Consider the following 20,248-nt stretch of genomic DNA (forward strand, 5'->3'; position numbering starts at 1 on the left):
CCAGGTGTGGTGACTCATGACTGTGAACCCATCACTTTGGGAGGCTGACGCGGGTGGATCCCCTGAGGTCAGGAGTTCGAGACCAGCTGATGCAACATGGTGAAACTGCATTTCACCGGGTGCGGTGGCTCACACCTGTAATCCCAGCACTTTGGGAGGCCGAGGCGGGTGGATAACAAGGTCAGGAGTTAGAGACCAGCCTGGCCAATATAGTGAAATCTCATCTCTACTAAACAAAAAAATTAGCTGGGCATGGTGGTGCACACCTGTGATTACAGCTACTCTGGAGTAGCTGAGGCAGGAGAATTGCTTGAACCCGGAAGGCGGAGGTTGCTGAGTGGAGATCATGCCATTGCACTCCAGCCTGGGCGACAGAGCAAGACTCCGTCTGAAAAATAAATAAATTTTAAAAAGAAATGCCATCTCTACTAAAAACACAAAAAGTACTCCGGGCATGATTGTGGGCACCTGTAATCCCAGCTGCTTGGGAGCCTGACGCACCAGAATCGCTTGAACCCAGGAGGCGGGGGTTGCAGTGAGCCGAGATTGCACCACTGCACTCCAGCCTGGGCAACAGGATAAGACTCCATCTCAAACATAATAATAGTAATAATTACCTGGGCATGGTGGTTTACACCTACAGTCCCAGCTACTTGGGAAGCTGAGGTGGGGGGATTGCTAGCTCAGGAGTTGAAGGTTACACGGAGCTGTGATTGTGTCACTGCACTCCAGGCTGAGCAACAGAGCCAGACCCCGTCTCTACAAAAAAAATATAATTAGCTGGGCTTGCTGGCTGACACCTGAAGTCCTGGCTTCCATGGGAGGTTGAGGTGGGAGGATTACCTGAGCCTAGGAGTTTGAGACCAACCTGGACAACATAGCCAGACCATGTCTCTACAGAAAAATAAAATAAGCTGGGTGTGGTGGTGCACACCTGTGGTCCTAGCAACTCTGAAAGGTAAGACAGCAGGTTCCCTGGAGCCCAGGAATTTGAAACCAGACTCTGCAACATGGTGAAACCCCATCTCTACCAAAATTACAAACATCTGCTGGGTGTGGGGGTGTGCACCTGTAGTCCCAGCTACTCGGGAGGCTGAGGGGAAGAGGATCACTTGACCCCAGGAGGTTGAGGCGAAGCGAGCTATCACTGCACCACTGCACTCCAGCCTGGGCAACAGGGCAAGACCCTGTCCCTAAAAATAATTGCAAGAAATATCAAGCTGGGCGCGGTCGCTCACGCCTCTAATCCCAACATTTGGGAGGCTGAGGCAAGCGGATCACCTGACGTGAGGAGTTCAAAACCAGCCTGGCCAACGTGGTGAAAAATACAAAAATTAGCCAGGTGTGGTGGTGGCAGGTGCCTGTAATGCCAGCTACTTGGGAGGCTGCGGGGGGAGAATCACTTGAACCCAGGAGGCGGAGGTTTCGGTGAGCTGAGATCGCGCCACCGCACTCCAGCGTGGGCGACAGAGACTCTGTCTCAAAAAAGGAAATACTGGCTTGGTGTGTGGGAGCTAGCCGAGGGGATGCTGGCTTGCACGGGGGAGGCCAGCTCCCAAGGGCATTGTTATTGGGTTTAGCAATTAGTGACTTGTGGGAGGGCCGTCTTTCTCGGGGTCTGTGAGGGCTGCAGTCACCACAGCAGGAAGAATACAGAAAAAAGTCATCCCATCACTTTGGGAGGCTGAGCTGGGAGGATTACTTTAGGCTAGGAGGTCAAGACCCCATAGAGACCAGCCTGGCCAGCACAGCAAGATCCCATCTCTATTTCTTAACAAAAAGAAAAAGAAGGCATAGGATGGGTCCCCTGATCACCGATATCTGGCCCGCACATAAGGCACAATACTTGGGACGTCAGGGGTGAACCTGCAGCCGCCGTGTCCCAGACTTAGGAAGGGTCCCTGTCAGCACCACAGCAGCTTCTGGTCGAGTGTGATGACATCGCTGACAAAGCTGTCCTCGCCGATGAAGTCTCCCGTGATGACGTTGGTGCAGTGGGACCCCGGCCTCAGGCACTGCTCCCAGACCCACAACCGCAGGCACAGCAGGTTGGGCATCATCATCTTCTCCGGGGACTCTGATGGGTGCACCAGGATGTACTGCAGGTTCTCGGTGAGGTTGATGCCGCCCACAAACAGCCCTCCTGGAACAGTGAGTAGGTGGAGACATCACACAACCACCTGCCTCCACCCGCCCGTTTACCCCTCTTATTCACATGGTTAGAGGCTCAGATCTCAGGAATAATGGCCCCAAAGATGGCCACATCCTAATCCCCATGTGAAAGACAGAATAATGGCCCCAAAGATAGCCACATCCTAATCCCCATGTGGGGACAAAATAATGGCCCCAGAGATGTCCAAGTCCTAATCCCCATGTGGGAGACAGAAGAATGGCACAAAGATGCCCACATCCTAATCCCCATGTGGGAGACAGAATAATGGCCCCAGATGTCCACGTCCTAATCCCCATGTGGGAGACAGAATAATGACCCCAAAGATGTCCACGTCCTAATCCCATGTGGGAGACAGAATGATTGCACAAAGATGTCCACGTCCTAATCCCCATGTGGGAGACAGAATAATGTCCCCAAAGATGTCCACATCCTAATCCCCATGAAGGAGAGAGAATAATGGCCCCCAAGATGTCCTCATCCTAATCCCCATGTGGGAGACAGAATAATGGCCCCAAAGATGCCCACGTCCGAATCCCCATGTGGGAGACAGAGAAGAATGCTGTTGTGTTCGGCACAAAGTCTGTGACATTTGTTATGAGGCTTATAGAGAGTGTTGACACTGACCAGTGATTGTGAAAATTGGGTCGCTGCATAATTAGAAATGAAAATTTTGAGGGTCCATGTAGATATGCTGAGCCAGAATCTCTGTGGGGGCAGGGCGAAGGGGGCTGCAGGCTGTGCTTGAAGGAGCTCCCCCAGGGGTAGGTAGGTTCCCGTGCCCCTGTGTTGGCCAGCTGAGCTCACTCCAAGACCAGAAGACAGCAAAGTCAGCAGAAGGTTAAGGCCAAGTTCTCTCAGTGGCTTTTAAGACTTATTTCTAGGCCGGGCACGGTGGCTCATGCCTGTCATCCCAGCACCTTGGGAGGCTGAGGCGGGCGGACCATCTGAGGTCAGGAGTTTGAGACCAGCCTGACCAACATGGTGAAACCCCGTCTCTGGCAAAAATACAAAAAATTAGTTGGGTGTGGTGGCACATGCCTGTAATCCCAGCTACTCGGGAGGCTGAGGCAGGAGAACTGAATCGCTTAAACCTGGGAGGCAGAGGATGCAGTGAGCTGAGATTGCGGCATTGCACTCCAGCCTGGGCAACAAGACTGAAACTCCGTCTCAAAAAACAAACAAACAAACAAAAAAACCGCATTTCTAAACTGTGTAACCTTATTCCTGGGTAAGGGCAAGAGACCAGGTTGACAAAAGCCTGCTCCTTTGCCCAACCTGTGAGCTGGGGTTTTTTGTTTCTTGTTTTTTTAAGACAGAGTTTTACTCTGTAGCCCAGGCTGGGGTGCATTGGCACGATCTTGGCTCGCTGCATCCTCTGGCTCCTGGGTCCAAGTGATTCTCCTGCCTCAGCCTACTGAGTAGCTGGGAATACAGGGGCCCGGCACCACGCCCGGCTAATTTTGTATTTTTAGTAGAGACGGGGTTTTGCCATCTTGGCCAGGCTGGTCTCAAACTCCTGACCTCAAGTGATCCACCCGCCTTGGCCTCCCAGATTGCTGGGATTACAGGCGTAAGCCACCGTGCCAAACCTTGCTCATTTTTTTCCTTTTTTTTTTGAGACAGACTTTTGCTCTTGTCGCCCAGGTTGGAGCGCAGTGGCACAGTCTCGGCTCACCACAGCCTCCGCCTCCCGGGTTCAAGCGATTCTCCTGCCTCAGCCTCCTGAGTAGCTGGGACTACAGGTGCCCGCCACCATGCCCGGCTGATTTTTGTGTTTTCAGTAGAGACGGGGTTTCATCATCTTGGCCAGGCTGGTCTCAAACTCCTGACCTCAGGTGATCCACATGCCTCAACCTCCCAAAGTGATGGGATTACAGGAGTGAGCCACGACGCCGTGTCAATTTTTGTATTTTTTTTTTTTGTCTTTGAAGACGGGGTTTCACCATGTCGGTCAGGCTGATCTTGAACTCACAACCTCAGGTGATCCACCCGCTTTGGCCTGCAAAGTGCTTGGATTACAGGTGTGAGCCACCACGTCTGGCCCAATTTTTGTATTTTTTAGTAGACACGGGGCTTCACCATGTTGGTCAGATGGGTCTTGAGCTGCTGACCTCAGGTGATCCGCCTGCCTCAGCCTCCCAAAGTGCTGAGGTTACAGGCGTGAGCCACCGCACCTGGCCTGTTTTGCTCTCCTTAATCTACCTTTTGCATAATCTACAGAACCTGTAAACCAAAATTAAAATTGAAAGGCTCCCCAACCATCTGAATGGACTGCCTCCTTGAGCAGGGCACTCTACAGCCTGAAAGACTGGTTCCCGTCATCGTGGGAAGTGGGGTAGGGGCCGAGCGTCATTCTGTAGGTCCAGCAAGCACATTATATGAAAAACACAGCACTCACATCAACACAGACCTGAAGTCTGATAAGAAATCTTTCCCATCTATCCTCTCTGAAGCTGGCTACCTGGATAAAAGCTTGCTCTGAGGCTGGGCAAGGTCTGATTCACACTTGTCATCCTAGCACTTTGGGAGGCTGAGGCAGGCGGATCACCTGAGGTCAGGACTGCGAGACCAGACTGACCAATAACATGAAACCCCGTCTCTACTAAAAATACAAAAATTACCCGGGTGTGGTGGCACATGCCTGTGATCCCAGCTACTCGGGAGGCTGAGGCAGAATTCCTTGAATCCAGGAGGTGGAGGTTGCCGTGAGCTGACATTGTGCCACTGCACTCCAGCCTGGGTGACGAGAGAATCTCCATCTCAGGAAAGGAAAGGAAGTTGGGGGGATAAGGGAAGGGGAGTGGGGAGGGAAGCGGGGAAGGGAGAAATGGAAGGGGAAGGGAAGGGAGGAGAACAAGGGAAGGAAAGAAGCAAAGGAAAGAAGGGAACGGGGAAGTGAAGGGGGAAAGAAAGGGGAGCAGAGGGGAGAGGAGGGGAGGAAAGGGGGAGGGGAGGGGAGGGAAGCAGGGAAGGAAAGAAGGGAACAGGGAAGGGAAGGGTGAAAGGAAAGGTGAGTAGAGGGGAGGGGAGGGAAGGGGGGAGGGGAGGGAAGGGGAGGGGGAAGGGAATGGGAGGGGAAGGCGGAAGGGGGAAAGGAGGGGAAGGGAGGGAAGGGGAGGGGAGAGGAGGGGTGGGAAGGGGGAAATGGAGGGAAGGGGAGAAGAAGAGGGAAGGGCAAGGGGAGGGTAAGGGGAAGGGGAAGGAAGGGGAGGGGTGGGAAGGGGAGAAGGGGAGGGGAGGGAAGGGGGAAGGGGAGGGGATGGGAGGGAAGGGGGAAGGAGAGTGGAGGGTAGGGAAGGGTAGGGAAGTGGAGGGAAGGAGAGTGGAGGAGAGCAGAGGTGAGGAAAGGGGAGGAGAAGGAAGGGGAGGAGAGGGAAGAGGGGAGGGGAGGGGAGGGAAGGGGGAAGGGAAGGGGGAAGGGGGAAGGCGGAATGGAAGGGGGAAGGGGGGGGAGGGGATGGGAGGGAAGGGAAACCGGGAAGGGAAGGGGGAGAGGGAAAGGGAGGGGATGGGAGGGGAGGGAAGGGAAGAAGAGAAGGGAAGGGAAAGGAAAAAGGAAGAAGGAAGAAGGGAGAAAGGAAAAAAGGGAGGGAGGGAGGAAGGGGAGCCAGAAGCCAGGCACAGAAACAGCCGCATTGGTGGCAGCTTGGCGTTTACCTTATTTGAAGCCGGTTTCAACATTTGGCTGCCTTTGGCTGAAACTCAGCGGTCGGCAGAAGAGTAGGTTCTGGTCTGTTTACACTTTCTGTTACCTCATACTTCACTGTGTACAGAGAAACCTTTATGCCGAACTGAAAATATGTCAGGAGGCAATTTCAGGAACCGTAAATATTGGAAATAGAAGTTACTTGTTTTTTTCTTTTTGAGATGGAATCTTCCTCCATCGCCCAGGCTGGAGTGCAGTGGTGCGATCTCACCTCACTGCAGCCTCCCACTCCCGGGTTCAAGCGACTCTCCTGCCTCAGGCTCCCGAGAAGCTGGGACTACAGGTGCCCGCCACCACACCCGGATAATTTTTGTGTTTTCAGTAGAGATGGGGTTTCACCATGTTGGTCAGGCTGGTTTCGAACTCCTGACCTCATGTGATCCGCCTACCTCGGCCTCCCAAAGTGCTGGAATTACAAGTGTGAGCCACCATGCCTGGCCTTTTTTCCTTTCCTTTTTTTTTAATTGCATTTTAGGTTTTGGGGTACATGTGAAAAACATGCAAGATTGTTGCATAGGTGCATATGTGGCAGTGTGATTTGCTGCCTTCCTCCCCTTCACCTATATGTGGCATTTCTCCCCATGCTATCTCTCCCCAACTCCCCACCTGCCACGGTCCCTCCCACTCCCCCCCAACAGACCACAGTGTATAGTGCTCCCCTCCCGGTGTCCATGTGTTCCCTTTGTTCAACACCCGTCTATGAGTGAAAACATGCAATGTTTGATTTTGTGTTCTTGTGTCAGTTTCCTGAGAATGATGGTTTCCAGGTTCATCCATTTCCCTACAAAGGACGTGAATTCATCGTTTTTGATGGCTGCGTAATATTCCATGGTGTATATGTGCCACATTTTTCCTGTCTGGTCTATCATCGATGGGCATTTGGGTTGGTTCCAGGTCTTTGCTATTGTAAACTGTGCTGCAATGAACATTCATGTGCATGTGTCCTTATAGTACAACGATTTATAATCCTTTGGATATATACCCAGTAATGGGATTGCTGGGTTAAATGGAATTTCTATTTCTAGGTCCTTTTTGCTTCTCAGGAAGGAGAGGGGGAATGGAATTGGTGATGGTTTAAAAGAAGCCAGCTCAGGCCGGGCACAGTAGCTGATACCTGTAATCCCAGCACTTTGGGAGGCTGAGACAGGCAGATCACATGAGGTCAGGAGTTTGAGACCAGCCTGGCGAACATGGTGAAACCCCATCTCTACTAAAAATACAAAAACTTAGACAGGAATGGTGGTGGGTGTTGTGATCCCAGATACTTGGGAGCCTGAGGCAGGAGAATCTCTTGAGCTTGGGAGGCAAAGTTTGCAGTGAGCCGAGATCACACCACTGCCCTCCAGCCTGGGCGACAGAGCAAGACTCCAAATCAAAATAAATAAATAAATAAATAAATAAAATAAAATAAAATAAACATTTATCTCCACCTGGTGTCCCTTCTTGCTATTGGAGGGGGTGCTCCCCATCCTCAGTATTTGAAACTCAATCATGGGCTGAAGGAATGTTCCAGTGGAGAAGAGGGCTTTGCATCAAAGGTAGTGCCCCGACCAAAAGCTTCCGTTCCGGGCATCGGGAGGGGTTGGCAAGCACACCTTGCAGCACACAAGGGCACTGTCAACCGGGAAGTCCCAGCATTTCCAGGGCCCCACACTCAGCCCACTTAACTCAAGCACCTTTCACAACCCTCGGCTCACACAAGAGAGGGGGCCCCAAGGCATGGACGAGACATACCTCAGCCCACTGGAGGTCCCCGCCCGCATTACGGCCCACACCCGGTGACCCAGGACACAGAGGGGGAGGAGGGGCTGGGTGCGGTGACCACAGGATCACATCACACCAGGACAAAGACGGAGGACAGGCCCTGTGTCCAGGGTTCCACGTCACACCGGGACATAGAGGGAGGAAGGCTGTGACCTGTGTCCATGTGTCAACATCACACCAGGACAAAGAGGGAGGATAGGCCCCGTATACAGGGGTCCACATCACCCCAGGACACAGAGGGAGGACAGGCCCCGTGACCAACGGTCCACATCACAAGAGGACCTAGAGGAACGAAGGCTGAGCATTATCTCCAAACGTCCACATCACACCAGGACACAGACAGAGGACAGGCCCTGTGTCCAGGGGTCCATGTCACACGAAGACATAGAGGAAGGACACGCTCCATGTCCAGGGATCCACATCACACTAGGACACAGAGGGAGGACAGGCCCCATGCCCAGGAGTCCAGGTAACACCAGGACATAGAGCGAGTACAGGCCGCATGTCCAGGGCTCCACATCACACCAGGACACAGAGGGAGGAAGGTTGGGACTTCTTTCCACTCGTTCACATCACACCAGGACACAGTAAGAAGACAGGCCCTATGTCCAGGGGTTCCCATTATACCAAGACACAGAGGGAGAAAACGTCGTGTCCAGGGGTCCACATCACACCAGGACACAGAGGGAGGACAGGCCCTGTGTCTTGGGGTTCACGGCACACCAGGCCACAAATGGAGTACAGGCCCCATGTCCAGGGGTCAACGTCAAAGCAGGACATAGAGGGAGGAAGGCTGGGCCCTGTGTTAACACATCCACATAACACCAGGACACAGATGGAGGACAGGCCCCATGTCCAGGGGTCCACGTCACATCAGGACATAGAGATAGGAAGGCTGGGCCCCGTGTCCACAGGTCCACATCACACCAAGACACAGAGGCCAGATAGGCCCTATGTCCAGTGGACCACGTCACACCACGACATAGAGGGTGAACTGGTCCTATGTTAAGGGATCCACATCACCTCAGGACACAGAGGGAGGACAGGCCCCGTGTCCAGGGGTCCACGTCACACCAGCACAAAGAGGTAGAATAGACCCCATGTCCAGGGGTCGACATCACACCAGGACACAGAGGGACAACAGGCCTCATGGACAGGGTTCCACGTGACACCAGGACACAGAGGGAGGACAGGCACTGTGTCCAAGGGTCCACATCACACCAGGACACAGAGGGAGGACAGGTCCAATATCCTGAGGTCCACGTCACACCAGGACATAGAGGGAGGAAGGCTCGGCCGTGTCTCTACATGTCCACATCTGACCAGGACACAGAGGCAGGACAGGCCCCATGTCCAGGGATCAACGTCACACCAGGACTTAGAGGGAGGACAGGCCCCGTGTCCAGGGGTCCACATCACAACAGGACACAGAGGGAGGACAGGCAAAATGTCCAGGGGTCCTCGTTATACCATGACATAGAGGGAGGTAGGCTGGGCCCTGTGTCCACACATCCATATCACACCAGAAAACAAAGGGAGGACAGGCCCCGTGTCCACGGGTCCACATCACACCAGGACACAGAGGGAGAACATGCCCCATGTACAGGGGTCCACATCACACCAGGACACAGAGGGAGAACATGCCCCGTGTACAGGGGTCCACATCGCACCAGGATACAGAGGGAGAACAGGCCAGGTGTCCAGGAGTCCATGTCACACGAGGACAAAGAGGGAGGAAGGCTGGGCCCTGTGTCGACACGTCCACATCACACCAGGATAGAGATGGGAGGACAGGCCCCATTTCCAGGGGTCCACATCACACGAGGACACAGAGGGACGAGAAGTCACATGTCCAGGGGTCCACGTCACACCATGACATAGAGGGATAAAGTCTGGGTACTGTGTCCACACATCCACATCACACCAGGACACAGAGGGACGAGAGGCTCAATGTCCAGGGGTCCACGTCAAACCAGGACATAGAGGGAGGATAGGCTCTGTGTCAAGGGGCCTACATCACACCAGGACACAGAGGGAGGACAGGCCCCATGTCCAGGGGTCCACATCACATGAGGACACTGAGGGAGGACTGGCCCCATGTCCAGGGGTCCACTTCACACCAGGACACAGACGGAGGGCAGGCCAGGTGTCCAGGAGTCCACATCACACCAGGACATAGAGGAAGGACCGGCCCCGTGTCCAGGGGTCCACATCACACCAGGACACAGAGGGAGGACAGGCCCCATGTCCACGGTTTCACGGCACACCAGGACATAGAGGGTGGAAGTCTGGGCCCTGTGTCCACACGCCCACATCACACCAGAACACAGAGCGAGGACAGGCCCTGTGTCCAGGAGTGATTGTTACACCAGGAGACAGAGGAAGGACAGGCCCCGTGTCCAGGGGTCTATATCACACCAGGACACAGAGGAAGGACAGGTCCCATGTCCAGGGGTCCACATCACATGAGGACACTGAGGGAGGACTGGCCCCATGTCCAGGGGTCCACTTCACACCAGGACACAGACGGAGGGCAGGCCAGGTGTCCAGGAGTCCACGTCACACCAGGACATAGAGGAAGGAAGGCTGGGCCCTGTGTCCAAACGTCTACATCACACCAGGACACAGAGGGAGGACAAGCCCCCCATGTCCAGGGGTCCACATCACACCAGGACACAGAGGGAAGATGAGCCCCATGTCCAGGGTTCCACATCACACCAGGACACAGAGAGAGGAGAAGCTCCATGTCCACGGGTTCACGTCAAACCAGGACATAGAGGGAGGAAGGCTGGTCGCTGTGTCCACACATGCATATCACAACAGGACAGAGACGGAGGACAGGCCCCATGTCCTGGGGTCCACATCACACCAGCACAAAGACGGAGGACAGGCCAGGTGTTCAGGAGACCAAATCACACCAGGACACGGTGGGAAGAAGACTGGGCCCTGTGTCCACATTTCCACATCACACCAGGACACAGAGGGAGGACAGGCCCCATGTCCAGGGGTCCCCGTCACACCAGGATACAGAGGGAGGAAAAGCCCCGTGTCTAAGGCTCCACATAACACCAGGACACAGAGGGAGGACAGGACCCGTGTCCAAGGGTCCACATCACACCAGGACACAGAGGGAGGACAGGCCCCGTGTCCACGGGTTCACGTCACACCAGGACATAGAGGGAGGACAGGCCCCATATCCACGGGTTCACGTCACACCAGGACATAGAGGGAGGAATGCTGGGCCGTGTGTCCACACGTCCACTTCACACCGGGACACAGAGGGAGGACAGGCCCTGTGTCCACGTGTGAATGTTACACCATGACACAGAGGAAGCACAGGACCTGTGTCCAGGGTTCCACATCACACCAGGACACAGTGGGAGGACAGGCCCCATGTCCAGAGGTTCACGTCCCACCAGGAAATAAAGGGAGAAAGGCTGCGCCCTGTGTCCACACGTCCACATCAGAGCAAAACACAGAGGGAGGACAGGCCCCATGTCCAGGCGTCCACGTCAAACCAGGACATAGAAGGAGGACAGACCATGTGTCCAGGGGTCTACATCACACCAGGACACCGAGGTAGGACAGGCCCCATGTCCAGGGTTCTACATCACACCAGGACACAGAGGGAGGACAGGCCCCATGTCCAGGGTTTAATGACAGAACAGGATATAGTGGGAGGAAGTCTGGGCCCTGTGTCCACACGTCCACATCACACCAGGACACAGAGCAAGGACAGGCCCTGTGTCCAGGGGTGATTGTTACACCAGTAGACAGAGGAAGGACAGGCCCCGTGTCCAGGGGTCCATGTCACACCAGGACACTGAGGAAGGACAGGCCCCATGTCCAGGGGTCCACATCACACGAGGACACTGAGGGAGGACTGGCCCCATGTCCAGGGGTCCACATCACACCAGGACACAAACGGAGGACAGGCCAGGTGTCCAGGAGTCCACATCACACCAGGACATAGAGGGAGGAAGGCTGGGCCCTGTGTCCACACGTCCCCATCACACCAGGACACAGAGAGAGGAGAGGCCCCATGTCCAAGGGTCCACATCACACCAGGACACAGTGGGAGGAGGGCTGGGCCGTGTGTGCACACTGTCACATCACACCAGGACACAGAGGGAGGACAGGCCATATGTCTAGGGGTCCAGGACACAGTGGAAGGACAGGCCCCGTGTCCAGGTGTCCATGTCACAGCATGACATAGAGGGAGGAAGGCTGGGTCCTGTGTCCTCACATCCACATCACACCAGGACTCAGAGGGAGGACAGGGTCCATGTCCAGAGTTTCACGTCACACCAGGACATAGAGGGAGGAAGGCTGGGCCCTATGTCCACATGTCCACATCACACGGGGACACAGAGGGAGGACAGGCCCTGTGTCCTGGTGTGAATGTCACACCAGGACACAGAGAAAGGACAGGCCCGGTTTCCAGGGGTACACATCACACCAGTACACAGAGGAAGTACAGGCCCCGTGTCCAGGGATCCACCTCAACCAGGACACAGAGGGAGGACAGGCCCCATGTGCAGGTGTCCACATCACACCAGGACACAGACGGAGGACAGGCCAGGTGTTCAGGGTTCCACATCACACTAGGACATAGAGAGAGGAATGGTGGGCCCTCTCTCCACATCACACCAGGACATAGAGGGAGGAGAGGCCGCATGTCCAGGGGTCCACGTCACACCAGGATACAGAGGGAGGACTGGCCCTGTATCCAGGGGTTGACGTCACACCAGGACCCAGAGGGAGGACAAGCCCCATGTCGACAGGATCACATCACACCAGGACACAGAGGGAGGACAGGCCCCATGTCCAGGGGTCCAGGTCACATCAGGACATAAAGAGAGGAATGCTGGGCCCTGTTACCACACGTCCACATCACACCAGGACACATAGGGAGGAAGGCTTGGCCCTGTGTCCATACGTCCATATCACACGGGGACACAGAGCGAGGACAGGCCCTGTGTCCAGGTGTGAATGTCACACCATGGCACAGAGGAAGGACAGGCCCTGTTTCCAGGGGTACACATCAAAGTACAGGCCTCGTGTCCGGGGGACCACCTCACACCAGGACACAGAGGGAGGACAGGCCCTGTGTCCAGGGGTCCACATCACACCAGGACACAGAGAGTGGACAGGCCCCATGTCGAGAGCTCGAGGTCACACCAGGACACAGAGGGAAGATAGGCTCCATGTCCAGGCGTCCAGGTCACACCAGTACATAGAAGGAGGTCGGACCCGGTGTCCAGGGGTCCACGTTAGACCAGGACACAGAAGGAGAACAGGCCCCGTGTCCAGCGGTCCACGTAACAGAAAGACACAGAGGTACGGCAGGCCCGATCTCCAGGGGTCCACATCACACCAGGACACAGAAGGAGGACAAGCCCCATGTCCAGGGTTTCAGGACACACCAGGACATAGAGGGAGGAAGGCTAGGCCCTATGTCCACACGTCGACATCACACCAGGACACAGAGGGAGGACAGGTCCTGTATTCAGGGTTGATAATTATCCCGGGAGATAGAGGAATCACAGGCCCCGTGTCCAGGGGTCCACATTGCACCAGGATACAGACGGAGAACAGGCCAGGTGTCCAGGAGTCCATATCACATCAGGACAAAGAGGGAGGAAGGCTGGGCCCTGTGTCGACACGTCCACATCACACCAGGATACAGAGGGAGGACAGGCCCCATGTCCAGGGGTCCACATCACACCAGGACACAGAGGGAGGAGAAGCCACATGTCCAGGGGGCCAAATCACACCAGGACACAGTGGGAGGAAGGCTGGGACGTGGGTCCACACTGCCACATGACATCAGGACACAGAGGAAGGATAGGCCATGTGTCCAGGGGTCCATGTCACACCAGGACACAGAGGACGGACAGGCCCCATGTCCAGGGGTCCACGTCACACCATGACATAGAGGGAGGACGTCTGGGTACTGTGTCCACACGACCACATACACCAGGACACAGAGGGAGGAGAGGCTCCATGTCCAGGGGTCCACATCAAACCAGGACATAGAGGGAGGATAGGCCTCGTGTCCGGGGGACCACCTCACACCAGGACACAGAGGGAGGACAGGCCCTGTGTCCAGGGGTCCACATCACACCAGGACACAGAGAGTGGACAGGCCCCATGTCGAGAGCTCGAGGTCACACCAGGACACAGAGGGAAGATAGGCTCCATGTCCAGGCGTCCAGGTCACACCAGTACATAGAAGGAGGTCGGACCCGGTGTCCAGGGGTCCACGTTAGACCAGGACACAGAAGGAGAACAGGCCCCGTGTCCAGCGGTCCACGTAACAGAAAGACACAGAGGTACGGCAGGCCCGATCTCCAGGGGTCCACATCACACCAGGACACAGAAGGAGGACAAGCCCCATGTCCAGGGTTTCAGGACACACCAGGACATAGAGGGAGGAAGGCTAGGCCCTATGTCCACACGTCGACATCACACCAGGACACAGAGGGAGGACAGGTCCTGTATTCAGGGTTGATAATTATCCCGGGAGATAGAGGAATCACAGGCCCCGTGTCCAGGGGTCCACATTGCACCAGGATACAGACGGAGAACAGGCCAGGTGTCCAGGAGTCCATATCACATCAGGACAAAGAGGGAGGAAGGCTGGGCCCTGTGTCGACACGTCCACATCACACCAGGATACAGAGGGAGGACAGGCCCCATGTCCAGGGGTCCACATCACACCAGGACACAGAGGGAGGAGAAGCCACATGTCCAGGGGGCCAAATCACACCAGGACACAGTGGGAGGAAGGCTGGGACGTGGGTCCACACTGCCACATGACATCAGGACACAGAGGAAGGATAGGCCATGTGTCCAGGGGTCCATGTCACACCAGGACACAGAGGACGGACAGGCCCCATGTCCAGGGGTCCACGTCACACCATGACATAGAGGGAGGACGTCTGGGTACTGTGTCCACACGACCACATACACCAGGACACAGAGGGAGGAGAGGCTCCATGTCCAGGGGTCCACATCAAACCAGGACATAGAGGGAGGATAGGCCCCGTGTCCAGGGGCCCACATCACACCAGGACACAGAGGGAGGACAGGCCCGATGTCCAGGGTTTCAGGACACACCAGGACACAGACGGAGGAAGGCTGGGCTCTGTGTCCACACGTCCACATCACAGCAGGACACAGATAGATGACAGGCCCCATGTAGAGCAGTCCACGTGACACGAAGACACAGAGGGAGAACAGGCACCGTGTCCAGGGGTCCACATAACACCAGGACACAGAGGGAGGACCGACCCCATGTCCCGGGTCCTTTTCACAGTATGACATAGAGAGAGGAAGGCTGGGCCTTGTGTCCACATGTCCACATCACACCAGGACAAAGAGGGAGGACAGACCCCATGTCCAGGCATCCACATCACACCAGGATACAGAGGGAGGACAGGCCCCATGTCCAGGGTTTCACGACATACCAGGACATAGAGGGAGGAAGGCTGGGCCCTGTGTCCACAGGTCCACATCACACCAGGACAAAGAGGGAGGAGAGGCCCCATGTCCATGGGTCCACATGACACCAGAACACAGAGGGCGGACAAGCTCCGGGTCCAGGGCTTGACACCACACCAGGACACAGTGGGAGGACGGCTGGGCTGTGTGTGCACACTGTCATATCACACCAGGGCACAGAGGGAGGACAGGCCATGTCACACCAGGACACAGAGGACGGACAGGTCTCGTTTCCAGGTGTCCATGTCACACCATGACATAGACGGAGGAAGGCTGGGTCCTGTGTGCACACGTCCACATCACACCAGGACCCAGAGGGAGGACAGGCTACATGTCCAGAGATTCACGTCACACCAGGACAGAGATGGACGATGGCTGGGCCCTGTGTCCAGAGGTCCACATCAGACCACGACACAGAGAGGGGACAGGTCCCCTGTCCCGGGGTCCACGTCACAGCAGGACATACAGGGAGGGCAGGCCCCGTGTCCAGGGGTCCACGTCACACCAGGACACAGAGGGAGGATAGGTCCTGTGTCCCGGTGTGAATGTCACACCGGGACACAGAGGAAGGACAGGCCCCGTGTCCAGGGGTCCACCTCACACTAGGACACAGACGGAGGACAGGCCAGCTGTTCAGGCGTCCAGACCACACCAGGACATAGAGGGATCAAGGGTGGGCCCTCTGACCACATGTCCACATCACACCAGAACACAGAGGGAGGAGAGGCCCCATGTCCAGGGGTCCACGTAATACCAGAACACAGAGGGAGGACAAGCCCCATGTCCCAGGGAACACGTAACACCAGGACACAGAGGGAGAAAGCCTAGGCCGTGTGTCCACACGTCCACATCACACCAGGACAGTGAGGGAGGAGAGGCCATGAGTCCAGGGGTTCATGGCACACCAGGACACAGAGGAAGCACAGGCCCCGTGTCCCAGGGTCCAGGTCACACCAGGATATACAGGGAGAAAGGCTGGGGCCTCTTTCCACACGTCCGCATCACACCAGGACACAGAGGGCGGAAAGGCCCCATGTCCAGGGGTCCATATCACACCAGGACACAGAGGGAGGACAGGCCCTGTTTCCAGGTGTGAATGTCACACCAGGACTCAGAGGAAGGACAGGACCTGTGTCCAGGGTCCCACATCACACCAGGACACAATGGGAGGACAGGCCCTGGGTCCAGGTGTGAATCTCACAGCATGACACAGTGGGAGGACAGGCCCCACTTCAAGAGTTCCAGACCCACCTGACGAACGCGATGAAACCTCGTCTCTACTAAAAATGAAAAAAACACAAAAAACAAAAAACAAAAAACTAGCCCGTCATTGGTGTTAGGTGCCTGTGGTCCCAGCTACTCAGGAGGCTGAGGAAGGAGAATAGCTTGCACCTGGGAGGCGGAGGGTGCAGTGAGCCCAGATCACACCACTGCACTCCAGCCTGGGTGACAGAGGAAGACTCGGTCTCAAAAAGTCAATTTATGGCCGGGTGCAGTGGCTCACACCTGTAATCCCAGCACTTTAGGAGGCTGAGGCAGGTGGGTCACAAGGTCAGGAGGTCAAGACCAGCGTGGCCAAAATGATGAAAGCTCGTCTCTACTAAAAATACAAAAAACTAGTCAGGCCCAGCGTCAGGTGCCTGTAATCCCAGTTACCGCAGAGGCTGAGGCAGGAGAATCGCTTGAATCTGGGAGGCAGAGGTTGCGGTGAGCTGAGATTGCGCCACTGCACTCCAGCCTGGGTGACAGAGGGAAACACCATCTCAAAAATATATATATATATAATTAAATAAATAAATAAAAAAAATTAAAAATTTAAAACCTTTTTACAAGGGGGTTGGGGGAACACATGTAGCCAGGAACAGACCTGTAGGGAGGCCGGGGCACCCTCTCTGGGTGCCTTCAGGATGCCTTGACCGTGGCCTGCAGCCTGCAGAGCGGGGGGCTGGTCAGCTCACGTCTCAGCCCTTCTGAGGCTGCTGTCTGGGCTCCCGGGTGCCTGCAACCCCGGTAAAATAACACAGACCCTGACGGGGGTGCCCATGGAGCCAGGAAGATGCTGCTCACATATCCTTTTACGCCGCACCCGGCCATTTTTCCTTTTTGTTTTTAATTTTATTTTAAGTTCTGGGATACATGTGCACATCTTGCAGGATTGTTACATAGGTATACACATGGCGTGGTACCTCCTAATGCTATCCCTCCCCAATCCCCCCACCCCCTGTTATCCCTCCCCTAACCCCCTGTTTTGTTGTATTTTGAGATGGAGTCTCGCTCTGTCACCCAAGCTGGAGCGCAGTGGCACAATCTCAGCTCACTGCAACCTCTGCCTCCCGGGTTCAAGCCATTCTCCTGCCTCAGCCTCCCAAGTAGCTGGGACTACAGGCACTCGCCACCACGCCAGACTAATTGTTGTATTTTTAGAAGAGGCAGAGTTTCACCACATTGGCCAGGCTGGTCTCGAACTCCAGACTTCAGGTGATCCACCTGCCTCAGCCTCCCAAAGTGCTGGGATGACAGGCGTGACCCACTGCGCCCAGCCTAATTTTTTGTTGATTTTTCTTGAGACGGAGTCTCACTCTGTCGCCCAGGCTGGAGTGCAGCGGCACAATCTCAGCTCACTGCAACCTCTGCCTCCCGGGTTCAAGCAATTCTCCTGCCTCAGCCTCCCAAGTAGCTGGGATTACAGGCGCCCGCCACCATGCCCGGCTAATTTTTGTATTTTTAGAGACAGGGTTTCACCGTATCGACCAGGCTGGTCTCGAACTCCTGACCTTGTGATCCGCCCGCCTCGGCCTCCCAAAGTGCTGGGATTACAGGTGTGAGCCCCCACGTCCGGCTCTGCTATGCAGATTTCTAAACCCATCACAGGAAGCAGTTCTCACTAGGAGCCACTCCCAGCTCCAGGTCGGCCTGCAGGAGAGCCGGGAGCTGCTGTTGTTCCAAACTCCACCTGCTGCAGGGATCACGGCAGCAGCCACACCCGGGGGTACCAGGTAAGCAAATGCAGGGTGAGGGTGAGGATCCCCCAGCCCTGGGAGAGACCTGTGGCCATCCTTCTCCCTCGTCACTCACCCCGCGGGGACACAGCATCTCCCCAAAGATGGTCTTGATGCAGGAGATCAGGTAGTCGTGCAGGTCCTCACTCAGCCCCTGGAAGATCCTGCAGGCCAGGATGACCACCTCACGAGGGTGCCGCTCCAGCCACTCTGAGATCTCCGGGAGCGTGTCCTGGGGGGAGGGAGGGGGCGGGGCAGAGTCCTTCATGAGTCCCACAGCTCGGGGAAGGCTGGGCTCCGTGGGTCACACCTGTCATTCCAGCGCTTTGGGAGGCCAAGGCGGGCGGATCACCTGAGGTCAGGAGTTCAAGACCAGCCTGGCCAACATGGCGAAACCCCGTCTATACTAAAAACATGCAAAAAAAAATTAGCTGGGTGTGGTGGTGGGCGCCTGTAATCCCAGCTACTTGGGAGGCTGAGTCAAGAGAATTGCTTGAACCTGGGAGGTGGAGGCTGCAGCCAGCCATGTCGGCCAGGCACGTTGGCTCATAGCTGTAATCCCAGCACTTCAGGAGGCCGAGCGGGGACAGATCACCTAAGGTCAGGAGTTCAAGACCATCCTGGCCAACACGGCAAAACCTCTGTCTCTACTAAAAATACAAAAATTAGCCGGGCATGGTGGTATGCACCTGTAATCCCAGCTACTCAGCAGGCCGAGGCAGGAGAATCGCTTGAACCCACGAGGCGGAGGTTGCAGTGAGCCGAGATCAAGCCACTGCACTCCAGCCTGGGCAAAAGAGCAAAACTCTGTCTCAAAAAAAGAGAAAAGATGAGGCCAGAACAGTGGCAGTCCCAGTGCTTTGCGAGGAGGCTGAGGCCGATCCCAGAGAATTGGCTTCAGTCCAAGAGTTTGAAAAGAGCCTGGGCAACATGGCTACAAAAAAGAAGAATTAAAGAATTAGGTGTGGTGGTTCACACCTCTAGTCCAAGCTAGAGGTAGTTGGTAAGCTTAGACAGGTGGATCCTCCTGCAGACAGGAGGCTGCAGTGAGCCAACTCAGCCCGGCTCGGTGGCTCATGCCTGTCATCCCAGCACTTTGGGAGGCCGAGGCAGGCCAATCACCTGAGGTCAGGAGTTCGAGACCAGCCTGGCCAACATGGTGAAACCCTGTCTCTACTGAAAATACAAAAATTAGCCGGGCATGGTGGTGCATGCTTATAATCCCGGCTACTCCAGAGGCTGAGGCAGGAGAATCGCTTGAACAGGAAGGAAGACGTTGCAGTGAGCTGAGATTGCGCCACTGCACTCCAGCCTGGGTGACAGAGCAAGACTCTGTCTCAAAAAAATAGAAAGAAAACAAAAAGAAAAAAAGAAATGAAGAAATTCACATCGGTCAAGAACCCCCCGAATGCCAGGTATGGTGGCTCACGCCTGTAATCCCAGCATTTTGAGAGGCTGAGGCGGGCGGATCACCTGAGGTCATGAGTTCGAGACCAGCCTGGCCAACCTGGTGAAACCCCGTCTCTGTTAAAAATATGAAAATTAGCCGGGTGTGGTGGTGGGTGCCTGTAATCCCGGGTACTTGGGAGGCTGAGGCAGGAGAATCGCTTGAACCTGGTGGGCGGAGGTTGTAGTGAGCCGAGATTGAGCCACTGCATTCCAGCCTTGGTGACAGAGTGAGACTCCATCTCCAAAGGGAAAAAAAATAAGTGCTCCTAACAGATTAGCAGGCGTCAGCATCTCCTGGTCTCGTCTGGCCCTGAAGCTGACATCGTCATCCCACTAAAGGTCAGGAAGCTCCCGTCCCTATGGCAGTCTGGTTCCCCATGGGAGGCCGGCCGCCTCCTGAGCACTCCCCGTGTATCCCCTCAGCCTGGTCGTACCTCCACCAGTGCCATGGTGTATACCATGTGAACAAAGTGCAGGTTCTTCTCAAGAGCCGTCCAGCATGAGGGCAATCTGCAGGTGTAAGTACCGCACGCCGGCATCCAGCTGCTCCGTGATGTCCAGCACCTGCGGGCAGAGGGGCTGTCACGTCTCCCTGCTGGTTGCCGTGGCTTCAAAGCTCATATTGCACAGGCTGGTTTCTTTTATTTTCTT

At 55.6% G+C, this 20,248-nt stretch overlaps 1 protein-coding gene across 2 annotated transcripts in view; it reads right to left on the bottom strand.

Annotated features, from left to right (window-relative positions):
• The window catches only part of LOC135271092 (PI-PLC X domain-containing protein 1-like), a 26,937-nt gene continuing 6,689 nt past the window's right edge, over positions 1–20,248 (bottom strand). Inside the window, exons 3-5 of one of the 2 annotated variants that reach the window (XM_064367840.1) lie at positions 20,032–20,161; positions 18,225–18,380; positions 1–2,143 (exon numbers count right to left, since the gene is read on the bottom strand). In XM_064367840.1, the coding sequence (XP_064223910.1) occupies positions 2,060–2,143; positions 18,225–18,380; positions 20,032–20,136 (345 nt within the window). In that variant the 5' untranslated portion in view covers positions 20,137–20,161 and the 3' untranslated portion in view covers positions 1–2,059. Of the gene's footprint in view, positions 2,144–17,866; positions 18,381–20,031; positions 20,162–20,248 lie in introns of those variants that run through there. The other variant, XM_064367839.1, reaches the window with a different exon arrangement.

Source organism: Aotus nancymaae, unplaced genomic scaffold (assembly GCF_030222135.1).
Source record: "Aotus nancymaae isolate 86718 unplaced genomic scaffold, 86718_ANA_hifiasm-v0.15.2.pri h1tg000075l, whole genome shotgun sequence".
Lineage (NCBI taxonomy): Eukaryota > Metazoa > Chordata > Mammalia > Primates > Aotidae > Aotus > Aotus nancymaae.